Genomic DNA, 15,123 nt, shown 5'->3' with positions numbered 1-15,123 from the left:
CTTCCTCCTCTTGCGGGCACGGCGGCCGTGACGTCGGCAGCGCTTCCGCCCGGCTCGCGCCCTCGCTGCTTCCCTTTGAGCCGCCGGAGCCCGCGCCGCGCCCAGACAGACACTCGCGAGGAGCTGCCGCCGCCGCCCCGTGCCCGCCGCCCCACGCTCAGCCCACGCCATGGTAGGCATCTGGGCGCCGCCGGGGAGGGGGGGCGTTAGGTTTCTTCCCCCTCTCGCCTTCATCCTTGAGGGAAAAGCGGGGAGGGGGGCGGCGGTACCGCCCGCCGCATCTCGGCTGGCGCCGCCGCTGCTGTGCCCTGCGGCACCACGGTATCGCGCCCCCTTTTCCTTCTCCTTCTCTCCTCCCCACACCCTCACCCCCCCCAATCCGGGTTTCCGTTCGCCTTTGAACTTGAGGCGGCGGATCCGTTCTGCTCCCTTCCCCCCCAATGCCACCCCTCATCCCGCCATGAGGCGGCGGAAGGTTACCCTCCCCCCTCTGAGGCGATGGAACTGTCCTTCCTCCTTTTTCCTCCCCCCGTCGGTAGGTGATGGTACGTTCCGTGCCTCACACAAGGGCTGGGGCGGGCGCGTCCATTCCACCCTGTGACGGGGGGTGCCGGGCGAGGCGGGAAGAGCCGGTGGGGGGGCGATACTCGGCCCCTCCCCGCGCCGCAGGGCACGGCCGCGGGTGGGCAGAGGGGCATCAGCGGCCCCGCCCCGCCCCCCGAGGGGCTTGCGTGGGAGGGAACCGCCACCTGGCGGAAAGGCACCGCGGGTGGGAGCCCTTTTTCCCCGTCGTCGGGGGCTGCCCTGCTCGGGAATAGGCGCGGCCGCGGTAGCCTGGCGCGGTGCTGGCGGAAGCCATCTTCCTGCGGCCGGAGGGGTCGGGCCTGGCCTAGAAGACGGCGGCTGCTCCGCGGGAGTGCCGGGACGAGCACGGGCCTTCCCTGGGACGGCCGGGACCCGCTGGCCAACCCCGGGGGTTGGAGCCGACAGCGCTGGTAGTGGGCAAAATGGGCGGAAGCGGAACCCGCGGAAGGGAAGTGCTGATCGTAACAAACAGGGTTTCGCAGCGGCCTCTCTAGGAAGCTTAAATTTTAAGGTAGTTGCTGCAAGGACTTGTTTTTTTGTGGTTTTTGTTTGTTTTGTTTTGCTCCTCCACGCAGTGCTGGAAACATTTTACCTACATAATGCTGAAACATAAAAACACACCAAGCATACACACTAACTTTCCTGTGTTTCCTGGCTTTCAAAAAAAAAAAAAAAAGGTACCAAAGGACTGCTTGCATAAATGGAGCGGAATAGACCAAATACCTTTTTGACTTCCTGGTGGCTCATTCTCGGATTGCTTAGCCTATGCTCAAAGTTTGCATCCCCATTTAACTGTGGTAGCTGTGACTGGCATGTTCGCCTGAATTACTAGCTCATGCAGTTTTAACTCTTGTCCTGTTTTTAGTTGATTCCACCGACACACGTTTGTGTGTTTTGACACACTTACCTGGGGTTTTTGCCTTTACTAGATGTGTTACATATTGAGGCCTTCCCATGGTGTTTCTCATTAGGTTACTGAATGTGTGGTATATCCAGTAAATGAACTTTTAGTCCCTATAGGGCTGGCATACAGGATGTACTCCTGATCTCCCTGCTTCCTCTAACGCCCAAGTTGGAGCGTATGTGACTGGTCTGCAGCATGAAGCAGAACTGATGGGAGCTGCAGCTGAAGTTGTTAAAAAGTCTGACGAAACTTGCAGCACTTGTTTAAAACAGGCTTGTCTCAGCAAGCCAGCTACCACCTCTGCAGTATGCAAACCTAGTTTAGACTGACTACTCGGTGTGTCAGGCTTCATCTTGTTTTGGAACCAGAGAATTCCCCAGTCAGTCAAAACCAGTATTTCTCACAGTGATCATCTTGCAATGGGGGTCTGGGTTGGCTTTTTTGAGATGCAGGAAATGAACTTGCTTTTGGGCAGAGTGCAGGCCTTTTGGCAAAATACAGTAATGCCAGCAGGAGGGCATCATTTGGTATCAAAAGAGCATTGGATCTTCAGCTTTTATGTCTTGCCACAAGGTTCAATTTCTTTGTTACTGGATTAAATGAGTCCGTGGTCTTTGAAGGACTGTGCAAATTATTTTTTTTTGGTTGTTAGTCAATACTCTTCCCAAATCTGTGTAATTACAAGTACATATGCCTCATGTACAAGATGACAGCCTCATGACAATTAGTAGTCTGGGTGTCTGGCGTGTTCCTGCTTGCCTTGTTGCTATCAAGGGGCTCCTGCTGGGTGCAAGGGCTGGCCCAAGTGATCCCATGCGGGAGAGCCTGCAGGCAGCTAGGACTTGTGTGTGGAGCTGTTAAAGCTTTCACTCGCCTGCCTGTACAGCATTCATGCAGTATTCAGGAAGCATCCCTCACTAACAAGTATCTGTGGTGCCCAAAGCAGGCCTTCAAAGCTTGGTTTTGAGGGTGGCTTTTAAGTTTTAGGTTGCTGTAAGTTCCTGGAGGGCTACAAGAAAATTCTTGTGGGCGTTTGGGCTCATTGTAGCTGGTTTCTGTGCTGAATATGTTTCTAAGAAGGTTTGCTAGAGTCCTGTTGCATAGCAGCTCACACCTGCATTAACTTTAAAACCTTACGTTTCAACAGAGGAATGGGTGGTACTCAAAACTTCTACCCTTCTACTGACTGTTTTTCAGCAGTATTGTTGGGATTGCCTTTTGTGGGTATTGCTTGTTCTACCTACCTTGGTGGGAGTGAACTTCATGGGAGCTCAGAGAAGCTTTTCTTCTTTAGCTGAAAGCTGAGGAAATGACCTCCAGGAATTCAAGGGATAGTTTTTTCTTATTTTTTAATTAATTTATTTCTTTCTCATATCTCCTTGTCGATAACCGTTCTTATTGTCGAAGGGGGTGCGGGGGGAGAAAAGCTGAATAGAGTTCTGATTCCACCCCTCCTGCCAAAAGAGACCAAATAATGCTAAGTAAAAAACTGGAGTCTAGCTGGCAAGATCTGTCTACAAGTGATATGAAAATAAGTCCGTAGTTCTTGCTGGTTTATGGTGTGCAAATATAACCTGTTGCACAACAGCAGTAAAAGGCAGTTAGTTATGTTTCCCATCGTGCTTCACATCTGAATTGAAGCCTTGAACTTTTCAGGCTGTCCCCTGTAAACAGAGCTGTCTCTCTGTTCTGCTATAGACACCAGGGTTTGTGAGCCTTGCAGAACTCAGGAAGTCACTGGTATTCCATCACCCTTGCTGGTCTCTGGGATCAAGTTAAAGCAGTTGCACCTTTCCTACTCAGTAAAGTGGGGATGGTAGTATCCAATGTGTTTTCTTGAGTGCTCAAATAACAGACTAAAAGCAAAGCAGTATTTAAAATCCGTGGTTCTGACCACCTACATTTTCAGTTGGCTTGTTGGCCTTAGCTGACGCCCTTTTCAGAGGCCTGATTTGGCAAAATTGTCTTCCAGCCTATTAGTGCAGCCAGGCTGTGACCCTCCCTTTCTGCTGGGTGCTCCCACAACTACGTTAGCTTAGTGTGCCCTTCAAGGTCTTGGTGCTGATGATGTCCCAGGGCATTCTGTTGTGTGGCAGTGTAAGGGACAGCTCTGTGAAGGGTGCTGTCCCAGACCAGTTGGGTGGTAATAGTTTAAATGGAAAAAGTATTTGTTGCAGGGATGTACTATGACACATGACTGAGTCATATGGAAATGCCACATGGTTACACAAGCAGTTCTGGCAGTGGCAGGGAATTTCGAAGGTAGATAGGAAGGATGATATGCCAAGCATAGGGGAAGCAGACTTTGCTGAAGAAACTCAGAACCAAATACATGCAATAATGTGACTAGCAAACATTGGAGCACAGTGTCCTCAAATCTACCCTTGCAATTAAACAAGGCATACTTTAATAAAGGTCTTGGTGTCAAATTCTGGAAAAATTGATGATGCTTTTCCAAGAAACAACAGTTTCCACTTGAGTACCTGTGAGTAGTATCACAGGTGGCGTATACAATGCGTGTGTGTGGTTCCCAGACAAAACAAGTCAAGAACCGGTTCTTTAAATGTCTCTGTAGATAATGGATGCACAGGCACCTCTATGGAGAGCTCTTGGATTCTCATCACAGGGGAGAAATCCAACACTCTAAAATTGTCAAGACTTAAAACCAAATCTCATCCTTCAAACTTGTCTTGAGACAAACCAAGTCATTAGTTTAAAGTCTTCTTGGCTGTCTTACAGTTGAGGAGGAAACAAAGACTCTCCTTAGGTAAAATATTTTAAATATTCAAGGAAAATACTGGAGCGCACAGCATTTCCTAACAAAAGAGAAGGCAAATTTAAGTGTGTCACAGTTGTGTTTCCGTGCAGACTTGCTGCAAATCCAGTTTATAAGGTGTCTGGCATGTATCTCGCTCCTGAAACAGCTTTCTCTATGTGGGGATTTTCTTGAGAAAGCTTTAGATTATTCTTCAGTCTTCCCCAGTTAAGATTAAATTTCAGTTCAGGTGCTTGGCAATGGAGGCAAAGTGTTGGAAGCTCTTAGTGGAGGCAGCTGCGTATGGCTCTTGCAGTAGGAAGCGTGCTAGACAGAAGGCTCACTATTTGGGCTGCCCTGTGTAAGGAGGGCATTCTACTCTTGCAAGACTTCTGCAGTGCTTTGCACTTAAGGCAGGAACAGTGGCTTTGTGTAGGGAATAAGAGCCGCTGTGTTACTCCAGGGCATGCTGACAAGGCATTTAATGCAATCATTACCTCATGTGCCTACAGCAGCCCATGTGAAAGTACAATGGGGATACTGGTTCAGGTGCCCTGGAACGATGTATGAGGAGCTCAGCCCGCAAGACAGACCACATTTGCAATAGTTGCACAGAGGCGTTGGGGGAAAACTCATTTTTGCCGATTTCCTCAGAGAAACTCACTCTGTACACTCTTGCCTGAATATGCTGTACTAGCATCATATTTCCATCTGGTAATTAGGTGGCTTGCCTCCTTGCTACTGCCTTGTTTCAGTGAGGTTAAAAGGCCCTGCAGTTAAGGTTCAGTCCCCTACAACAAAATGTCACCAGCTGATTCATAGTCATGTATTTCACAAGTACCTGCAACATATACTGCATTAAGAGGCACCTGAGTACTAGTCCAGAGCTGGATAACTGCTTTTATACTGGAAAAGGAACAAAACCAGACTAACTGCTGTAGCTCTACAGCATTCAAGCCAGAATGCACAAAATAATAATGAATGTGCTGTATTGTATCCTGTAAGCAGAGTGGTGTCTGGCCAAAGAGAGAAAATCCGGACTAACAAATAAACCTTTACTCTGTCGTTACTGGTGGGGTGGAGGCTTCTCACCAGCTCTTCTTCTGGAGAAGAGAGCAGAGGTGAAGGTAAAATGTCAGTTGAGGACATGTACTTAGAATATAGCATTTCTCCTTGTTCCAGCGCTCTTAACAGTCATCCTGTTGATGTTCCATGCAGAATGATTTCAGCCATCTTACAGCAAAAGCTGTCTAGTATTTAGGGTTTTTTACTTTTTAAATATGTTTGTGAAGCCAGTCGTGGCTGGTATGAGTCCAAAGTTGAAGAGGGTTGCAATAGTAGATCCTCTTTTTGGAAGTAATTAGTTCACTGCACTGGGAATTTGTGGGTGACATACTACTGCTGTGACACAGCTATAGGGTTTTCTGAGATGGAACAAATCTGCATTGTCCCTAGCAACATAATGTCAGCCTGTGTGATGAATCCAGGGGTTGTACAGCAGCTGCGAAAAAAATAGTAGCACCAGCTACTGACAGCCTTTTACTTTGGAAAGCTAACAAATCCAGTTCTCACTATTGTCCCTTCAGCTTCTGTTCTGTCCCAGTTATAAACTGCAATTTAACACTGAATTTTGGGGTTCCAGGCTAAATACTGAATATTTTTGGAATCTGAACTGGCTGGCCAGCAGTGCTCAGTTTCTTTTTAAGGAATCAACTTGTCTCCCTACTTGGAGACATGTTTCTTGCTGTGTAGTAGTACAAGCATATGCACTTGACTGCACAGTTTGTATCAACCTGCGGCTCTGTTGCTGCTGCTTCTGGCTCTCTGCTGAGCATTAACCTTTTCTTTCAAAGTTAACATGAATTGGTGCAGGGGAATTACTTGTTGTGATGTTGGAGCAAAGATCAAGAATGAACAAAGGTAGAGGTAAGTGACAGGGCTTTTAAGTGATTAATTGCCTCCTTCCCATTTTAGTTCAGGCTTTCTGTGCATTTTCTGTGACTAAAAGTCAAGTCTTAACACCTTTTGTCAGCTATTGATATGCCATTACAAACCTCAGGGACGAAAAAGGTTCTCGAGTTCCCTGTGGATAGGTCCCTAGTGAATGATACAGTAGCTCTACTTGCTGCACTGTTTGCTTTATTAAGGCAGTTTTGTATTTTTTAGAGTCTTCCCAGAGAGGCTCTTGCTTACACCAAACACAGGGACAAGGAGGGGAAAGACCTTCATTCTTCATTAGCTCTCAGTCACCCTCTGGCAAAGTGCAGTATCTCTGTATGAATGAGGTGACAGAGGAATGAGTCACTTTGAGTCGATGTTTGCACTTTTGCTCGAGTTTATCCTGGAATAGGCTTTCTCTGCTTACTTTCCTCGCCTTATTGGTGATATGCAAAAGGATGGCTGCCTGCCAGGGAGCTCTGGCATGGTGAGTGACTTGCTGTTCTCCTATCCCAAAGTAAGTGCAAGGAATTCTGGATAGGTTACCCCTAGTAGACAGGCCATGCATTATAAATCTTGAGGGATGTCCCCTTGGATTTGGGTAAACCCTGAAGGAGCACTGTTGGCACACTAGAGAAAAACTTCTGTCTCAGTTTCACTGCTGGGTGAGATTTTCTGTGACAAGCAGTTGGGAGATATAGATACCAAACCCCATGGTAATAGATTCTGCTCCCTGTGCCACCTCTCCTCACTGGGTTAGCAATGCTATGTCAGCCACTCAGAGTTACAGAAGGAGACATGATCTGGGCTCATCTGAGGTCTTCCATGGTAGTCGTTGGTCAAGGCTTAAAAAACCCCCCACACATTAAGTCATTGCCCAATCTATAACTATCTTTCAAGGACAGCCTGTTTGAAAGCTACCACTGAGCAGTTCCCCTGCACCTCTCTCTCCCTGGTTTTGCAACTAAACTCTGTTGTTTCTTTAAGATGCAAAATAAATCTGTTGAGCTCACATTTTGGGGCTGAAGGTAAGGAAAAACAAAATGAACAACAACCTTTTAGCGTTTTTCAGTTGGCGGATCTCAGATGGTGCTGTACCTGACTCTTAATACTGCTGACTGTGCTCATAGCAGTGACATGTAGCAGTTTACACAGAGGGAGGAAGGCAATTTTCTGTCTGAGATATGAACTGTCATATCTGAGGATAATGTCATTGGAATTTGAAGACCAAAGACCAGTGAGGGAGGAAGCAGTATTTTAAAGGAACCTCACTGTTCACACTGCATACCGAATTTTGAACAGGTTGTTGAGTATTGGACGGGCTTCAGTTTAATCTTTACTGCTCTGGCCATGATGTTGTTCCATCAGCATCAGCTGGCTTTCCATACTTGCAGTATTCGCTATTTCACAGATGCTTTTAAGCTCTCCAACTTTTGCTGTACTCTGAGAACAACACTCAGATGAAAATGCTTCTACCCTGCCACAATTTTTTTCTGTCTTATTCCCAAAAAGCAGGCTGAAAATGCAGCTCAGCCTTTTGTCGTTCCTGCCAGGTCTTGTCTTCTTTATTTTGTGCAGCTGCCTTTAAGATTAGGTTGATAAAGCTGCATGTGCACCTCCTATTACAGCAAACACAGGGGATACCATACCACTAACTACAATTTCCCATGCATAGTGGTATGGATACCATACCACTAACTACACTCCCTTCCTTTGAGGGAGTGGAGAGGGGGGCAAAAGTTGAAGGCAGGCAGCTGGCTTTAAAAACTGATGGAGGAGCTTGCAAGTTCTCCCTTTAAAGTCCTTTAAAGAATTCAGAGCAACTTCTGAAAGTTGGTTTGTTCGGCTAAAAACTGTATCACTGCAGTCCCTCTACCTCTCGCTACATCTCTCTTGATCTCTAAACTAAGTCCATGTGACAGGTGTGGAATTTAGCCAGTTTTACCTCTGTTCCTAAAGCTGCTAGCAAGCATGCTAGAAATGGCTAGGAAATTTTGAACAGCAGATCCTTGTGGGCTTGATTGTCTAGCCAGCCTGAAATGGATAACAAAATTAAGCTTCTGTAATCTTGGAGAATAAGGGGTGGTCATGTGTGTAAAACTCCGCCAAAACCATGTTCTAATGTAAGTCGGATTGTGCCTTCTTTGGAATAGTTTTGGTTTCGCAGCTGGCTGTGGTCAGCAGTGAGACTCCAGATTCTTTATTTGCCTTTGGAAAAGAGGGTCTACAGCCTTTTCTGAGGAGACTCTTGGGTCACTAGTAACTGTTGTTAGTATCTGCTGTCTTCTAGCCTTATATTTAAGGCAGTGCAGTAATGGAGTTGTAAAAATTTGCTGTGGTGGCCCTAAAGGTCTTTGCTCATGTCTTTGCAGGCATCTGGAGTACAAGTTGCTGATGAAGTATGCCGTATCTTTTATGACATGAAAGTGCGGAAGTGCTCTACACCTGAGGAAATTAAGAAGAGGAAGAAGGCTGTCATCTTCTGCCTCAGTCCAGACAAAAAGTGCATTATTGTGGAAGAAGGCAAAGAAATTCTGGTGGGAGATGTCGGTGTGACAGTCACCGACCCTTTCAAGCACTTTGTGCAGATGCTTCCTGAGAAGGATTGCCGTTATGCCTTGTATGACGCAAGCTTCGAGACCAAGGAATCCAAAAAAGAAGAGCTGATGTTTTTCTTATGGTAAGCCATCTTCCCAACTGACTCATTCCTAACATGCAGTCCAAGCACTGCGGGTGAGGTCTCTGAGCATTTGTATTGCCCGGGCTGGCAAGAGGGCAGCCTGATGCCTGTGTTCTGAGCTGTGAGATGTTTCACTTGTTCATGGTGGGAAGGATGCTGCTTCTGGCTGTGCTGAATAATCCGTGTCAGTAATTGCACTCTCTTTGGTATATCCCGCTAGGGCACCAGAACAAGCACCTCTCAAAAGTAAGATGATCTACGCCAGCTCCAAGGATGCAATCAAAAAGAAGTTCCAAGGTATGTAATACAGCTAATGCTCCTAGCTCTGCCGTACCTCTAGAATACTTACACAGCAAGGCTTAACCATTGGCTAATTGGTTTGGGTTTGGGTGTTGTTTTATTTTTGATTTTTTGAGAAACTAGTGAGAGGTGAAATGTCACATGATAGAGCTAAAATGAGGTCTAGCTAAAATTTATACCATTTGACTGTAAATTTTAGAGGTACTAGAACTGTGCTCTGAGCAAGAGCAGGTTCTGCAATGTGTGACAGTAGCTGCATGGTACAGAGCAGCACATCTGCACCATACAGGCTAGAAACCATTAGATTTATAACTCAGAGCTGGATTTGGTGCAAGTTCCTTGTGCTGCACTGGGCCAAAATCTTGCAGTGTGCAAGACTGACAAGATCACTGGGCAGCAGTGCCAGCCCTCACAGGACAGTTTGCCCCAGGGATTGGAAGTACCCAGGGAGACTGTTGTGTGCTGCACATGTAGAAGTTGGAAAAAAAAAGAAATCCTGAAGAAATTCTGCCTTTCACCACAGAAGACAGGCATGGGTTGGGATCCCCACCCTTCAAAAACAAAAAAACACTGTTGATTCCTTAGTCCGGCTTTCTAGATGCTCCTCTGCGGAGCCAACGGGAGCTGAGTCAGCCATCTCCATGTGCTTGCATGTAGCTCCCTCCCCAGCTGTATCCAGGGCAGCACAAGACACTTGTAAGAGCCTGAGATGAAAGACCAACAGTCTGAGCTCTAATCCAGTGACAAATTTCTCCCCACATGTCCCTGCATTGACATGTGTGTAGCCAGATGTCTCCAATGGCATGCCAGGAAAAAAATAGATTTCCAAAGCTAAGGCAGGACTTGTGTGCTTGAGTGACTGGATTTCTTCTTCTAATATTACTACCAAGTGTGTTTGTTTGATTGATTATCAGCATGTTGGCATACTGCATTATTGAGTGTTTTGCCTCTCTTTTAGGCATAAAGCATGAATGCCAAGCAAATGGGCCAGAGGACCTCAACCGAGCTTGCATTGCTGAGAAGCTAGGAGGCTCCCTAGTCGTAGCTTTTGAAGGAAGTCCTGTGTAGATGTCATACAGTGCCACAACTCTACAAGCATTCCATGTTTTAATATATCAGTTATATAAAGCAAACATTCTAGGCAAGGGTTTCACTAACAATAGGGAAGCTGTCTTGTAGAATAAAGTAGATTTTGGAGATGTAGCTTGTATGTACAAATGACCCTAAATAAATCAAAATCTAAGGATTTATCTTGGTGTATTAATATTTGCATTGGTTGTCCAGCCCAATACTATCCCCAATGGATTAACACTAAAGGTCTCAAAAAATTTGAGCAGTGTATCATGAAAGGGGGGGAGGTGAGAACAATCTGGTTCTTGTTCTTGCTTTTCTAAATTGTAACGAGCAAAATTCAGTCAATTATTTTGAGGCTACTGGCCAAATTGCCAAACTCAGAAGCTTTTTCCCTATAATCATTTAAGACAAAACTTGAAAACTGTAGTTAAACTTAGACTAAAGCAACCTGTTGGCAGCAAAACTGGGTTAAATTCTTAGTGCTTGCAGTTACAGAGCTGTACTAAAAAAGCCTAATTCTGAAGCTAGAGATAAAACAGACACACTTTTCTGGAGAAATAGTCCTAATCCCCTCCCTTGTAAACTCCTGGTGCAGTAATAATATTTAAAGGTTCACTTGTTCTATAGGTTCGATTTCCTTGTTATGGAGTGTCTTGAGGTCTCTTTCAGCCTGAGTGATTCTATAAAAATTGCTTTTAATTTAGAACTACCTTACTTTCTCTAATACACACTTACTAGTGGATCAGATGCTTCTGAGGCTTTTATAAATGCAGATTCTTATATCAGAGCTTTTCAGTTATGGGTAGTAGAATGAGAATGAACCACAACTTGAAAAGTGGTATTTTCAGCCCCAGTCTTTGGTCACTTGGTCCATTTGTCCATAATTATTATTGATTTAACTTAGTAGAACGAATCAGCCTAACTAATACGGCTTGATCTGGGCTTTTTGTCTGCTAGCTTCTTTAGTTCTGTAGAAATGCATGGAAATATCACCTACTAGAAAGTTTGACCTGAAATGCCTTTTGTATGGGGGGTAGAGAACATTCCTGTGCCAGCTACAGAGATTTTAAAAGCTTCCATGTTTCACCAGTGGTTGATTAAAGCTGTTTCCTTTGTGTAATGTGTACATGGGAGTTGCATAGAGTTTTCTTGTATGTCTGTAGAGAAAAAGAAAAAAAAAAAAAAAAAAAAAAAAAAAAAAAACCATTAGCCTCCAGTGCATTACTGTGATATGTTCTGTGTGTGCCAAATTCAAATAGCCTTAAATAAATGGGCTTCCCCTCCCCTGGGTCAGTGACTGATTCCTCTCCAGCCTTAGGATTAGCCTTCTTGCAGCAGGGCTGGCACCATGGCTGGGGACACCAGTGCCCTGTGTAAGCTGTGTGCTCAGGGAGCTACTGTGCCTTCTGCAGCCACTGCCCTGTACTGCTGTCAGGGGAACAGGAATGGGGTGAAACAGGCTGGAAAGAAGAGCTGGTGGAGTTGGGGGGGAAAGCACGTTCATCTCTGCAGTGTGCTTTCCTCCTTGTCCCTGCACTCCCTCTCAGCGTGACTCCTTGCCTGCTGCAGGCTCTGGCTCCTGAACAGCACCTGCTCTCTGCGTTCTAGGCTTTGGGTGCAAATGTCCATGGGTTGGGCAGCTTCCCGGGAAAAATCTCCCTGTTTGCAGCCTGAGCAGCAGAAACCCAGCCACGTGATAGTTACCCTGTGCTGCTTTCCCTGTGAGGACTTAGGGAGCTTTCTCTGGCCAGCCCCACAAGGCTCAGGCAGTTACAGGCTGTCCCTTCCTCTGCAAGCTGTTCCCAGCTGTCCAGGGACAGAAAACAGACTGTCCCTGCAACTCCTTGCAGAACAGTGCTAGCGCTGCGCTGCTGTGTCTGCGGGGCCAGGGGAATAATGGCCCATTGCTAACTCAGCATGTGCCCTCTCTGACCATCCTGCATGGTTAAAACCTTAAATTAGGCAGGCATTGACTGCTTGCTCTAACTTGGCACCCATGCAGTTCACAGGATTGGGAGCAAAAGGTTTTCTGATGCAAAGGGATCCACTGGAGTGAAACTTTCTGATTCTGAGCAAAGCAAAGTGTCTTGGTTTCTACTGGAGCTTTTAGGTTCTTTCCAGTCAACTGGGAGCTTGCCCAAGTGGGTAATTGTCCTCATAAACGGCTCCTCTGTGCCTAGGTGTCTGCAGTATTGGTCTTTGTCCAAAGTCCAGGTTGAGATAAGGAAATAAGTATGACACATGGGGAGCAGTGCTGCCTGACAAACAAAGGCAACTCCTAGCCAAGATCCAGTTGATAGCTAGTGCCTCCATACTGCAGGCATCTTCAAAGGAATATCTAGCTCAGATGATACTGTGGTGGACTTCTGCCTAGGATTTCCTTCCCTGGTTAAAAAACAGAGTGGGAGATGCTGCAATAGAGTGCTTCCCACAGCATGAAAGCCCTCAGATCAGGGACTTGAATATAAAGTGCCTTAGTCCCAGAACTAAGTGATAAGAGGTCTGAGGTGGCACTTTGGGCCTTGGCTAGGTGTGGTGCCACAGTTCAGGCCAATTTGAGTCTTTGGCTGCTTTTAGGATCCTCACAGTAACTCCTGAAATTACAATCTGGCCTCTCTGGAAGAGGAGTACTGCACTCCAGGGCTGGCAGTAACTCAGCCTTCAGAGCTATAATGCTTCAGGCTTGTCCACACTGGAGTCTGTGGGCCAAACTTCACCCCCTCTCGAGGTTGGTTGTCCTGCTGCTTTTGGAGGGGATGGAAAGCACAGGAAGATGTTTACTCATGACTTTTTAAGATTTCTCCCAATCACCCAGATGTGAAAAGGTGAGGCAAGAGAATATGAGGAACTCTTTCTATAACTTGGCTGGTTGCTGGGGTGAGAAATTACTTTCTAACAGGGGTATGTGAAAAAAAACATGAAGGGGTTCAGGTGATGAAAACATCTCAGAGCCATACAAATTCAGCAGGATGTGTCCAGGTAGTGCAGCTTGGCTGCAGCACGGGCAGAGCAGCTAGAAATATTTAAAAGTCCACATGCAGGCAGTGGTTTCCTAAAAGCCATTTCTGTCCATTGCACCTGGGAGAAAATGGGAAAGGGAGATTCAGACTGATAATTCAGGCCTAAGTGTGAACCGCAGGCAGTGTAAATGCAATTTACTGTTCCAACAAGGGTAAACTTGAGTGTCTTAAGCCTTTATAAGCCCAGGTACCCAGGCTGAAAGTTAGCTCTGGGCGTGGCTGAATCAGCAGAAGGATCCAGTGTTCCTATCCAAAGTCACTCCACCTGGGCAATTTCTTGATCTTTATTAATAAAGGTTCCTGCCTTTATTAAGGTGGTGCTGGGGCTGCTGATCATACCAGTTGTGAGTCACAGGCTGACAAGTAACAAGCTTGGGTGGCCTGGAGGAAAGGAGATAACGCTGGAATGGGGCAGGCACATTGCAAAATCCCACCAAGCTGCAGGGAGAGTGGGGGCTGGCCAGTCCTCAGCTCTGTGTGCTCTTGGGCAAGGCTTGGGTTTCTCCTAGGCACTCAGGATGTCCTTCCCCTTTGACCAAGGTGCTGAGGGAAGAAAAAAGTAACAACTCCAGGTAAGAAAGTATGCTGAACATTTTTCCCTGAAGAGACTTGGGTTTTATATGTTTGCTTAACAAGACCATTCCCTCTCTTTCTTCCTAAAATAGCCTGTTCGGCAGGCTATTGTCCCAGAAGGACATCACATGCCCCCCTGCTGGGCACACTGAATCTGCTCTTAGGAGCATTTGGAGCCCCACCAGAGGCAACCTACTCCAAAGGGCATTTGTGACAATGACTGCCCTCCTTGCATTGGCTGTTTTGGTGTCTTTGTTACTGCTCTTGTGGGCATGCCTGGGTATCTCCTCATTTGCACAGGAGCTTACAATAAAGGAAATAGTTGTTGCAAAAGCAAGAAACTGAAAAGCCTAAGGAATTGCATCACTTCACCTGCTGCTTTGGGGCCCTTCCTGCCCGTGACCCCCTAGGGGTGATTGATAGCCACTCTGATGTGCTCCACAGCTCTCTCCAGCCTTGGAGTGGGTGGAGAAAAAAATACAGGCATTCCCTCACTTTTGGGGACCTTGACAGCCAAACAGCTGGGCATTCTGGTCTGCAGCAAGTGACAGATGATGCTGACATGTTGAGTTCACCAGTGGTCCTTGATTCATGCATTCCTCTCTGTGTGCCACCAAGTCCAGAAGGAGAAACTGAAGGTTAATTGTGGCTGTGGAGCAAAGGTCTTCTTCCCGAGTTTGTCCCTGCAGTGTGGGGAGACTTGCTGCATGCAACAGCCCTATGCTGGGAGGAGTGGGGGGGGGAAACACACAAGGGTGGGAGACGGTTTGGGGGGCAGGATGTGGCTCTCATCCTGCTATTTCCTCAGTCAGCATTCAGCAAGACTCCTTTTACTTCCCTGGTCAAAGATGAATCACACACACTCCTGCCCCACATTTCTCCATCATGGCCCCAAAAGCCACAGGGCTGGGGGAGGGACAGGACATCCACCCAATCCTGTAGAGCCTCTGGTGTGCAATATAGGGATTGGTATCACACTGGCCTTTCCCAGGGACAAAATGGAGTCAGGTCTGTCCCTCATCCTCCTTCCTAGCCTTGGTTCTTTGCACACCCTGGAGGGACCAAGCTTTTTGGGGGCCTTTTTCTCCTCTCTCAAATTCCTGCTGATGTCAGTACTGGGCTCAGCAGCTTCATTGTGGTGAGACAGGCACCAAGCTGTCCCACGGCCTCTGCCACTTCCTAAGAAACCAGCTTGAAAATAAAAAAAGAACAAGGAAAAAAAAAAATAACAAAACCAGAAAGGACAATAAAAGAAAGAACAATTTAAAAAAAGGAAGAGAAGGAAAAAAAACCC

At 46.6% G+C, this 15,123-nt stretch overlaps 1 protein-coding gene across 3 annotated transcripts; it reads left to right on the top strand.

Moving 5' to 3' along the window:
* The first annotated feature begins 6 nt into the window (after nt 1-6).
* DSTN (destrin, actin depolymerizing factor) lies at nt 7-11,362 on the top strand. 3 transcript variants are annotated; one of them, XM_050316828.1, is made up of 4 exons: nt 7-172; nt 8,555-8,862; nt 9,083-9,159; nt 10,121-11,362. In XM_050316828.1, exons 1-4 carry the CDS (start codon nt 170-172, stop codon nt 10,228-10,230), a joined length of 498 nt encoding a protein of 165 aa, XP_050172785.1. In that variant the 5' UTR covers nt 7-169; the 3' UTR covers nt 10,231-11,362. The 3 variants fall into 3 exon arrangements, with proteins under 3 accessions (XP_050172785.1, XP_050172786.1, XP_050172784.1); XM_050316829.1 differs by lacking the exon at nt 7-172 and adding an exon at nt 1,079-1,096; XM_050316827.1 differs by lacking the exon at nt 7-172 and having other exon boundaries at nt 8,543-8,862.
* Nucleotides 11,363-15,123: the final 3,761 nt, after the last annotated feature.

Source organism: Myiozetetes cayanensis, unplaced genomic scaffold (assembly GCF_022539395.1).
Source record: "Myiozetetes cayanensis isolate MyiCay16 unplaced genomic scaffold, myiCay2020 scf2-11, whole genome shotgun sequence".
Classification (NCBI taxonomy): Eukaryota; Metazoa; Chordata; class Aves; order Passeriformes; family Tyrannidae; genus Myiozetetes; species Myiozetetes cayanensis.
Note: the sequence above shows the minus strand (reverse complement) of the source record. Positions and strands in the feature narration are given on the sequence as shown.

Coding starts and splice junctions, on each gene's coding strand:
- DSTN (XM_050316827.1), top strand. CDS start 8,543: ATGTCTTTGCAGGCATCTGGAGTACAAGTTGCTGATGAAGTATGCCGT. Junction 8,863..9,082: donor GAGCTGATGTTTTTCTTATG/GTAAGCCATCTT, acceptor ATATCCCGCTAG/GGCACCAGAACAAGCACCTC. Junction 9,160..10,120: donor AATCAAAAAGAAGTTCCAAG/GTATGTAATACA, acceptor CCTCTCTTTTAG/GCATAAAGCATGAATGCCAA.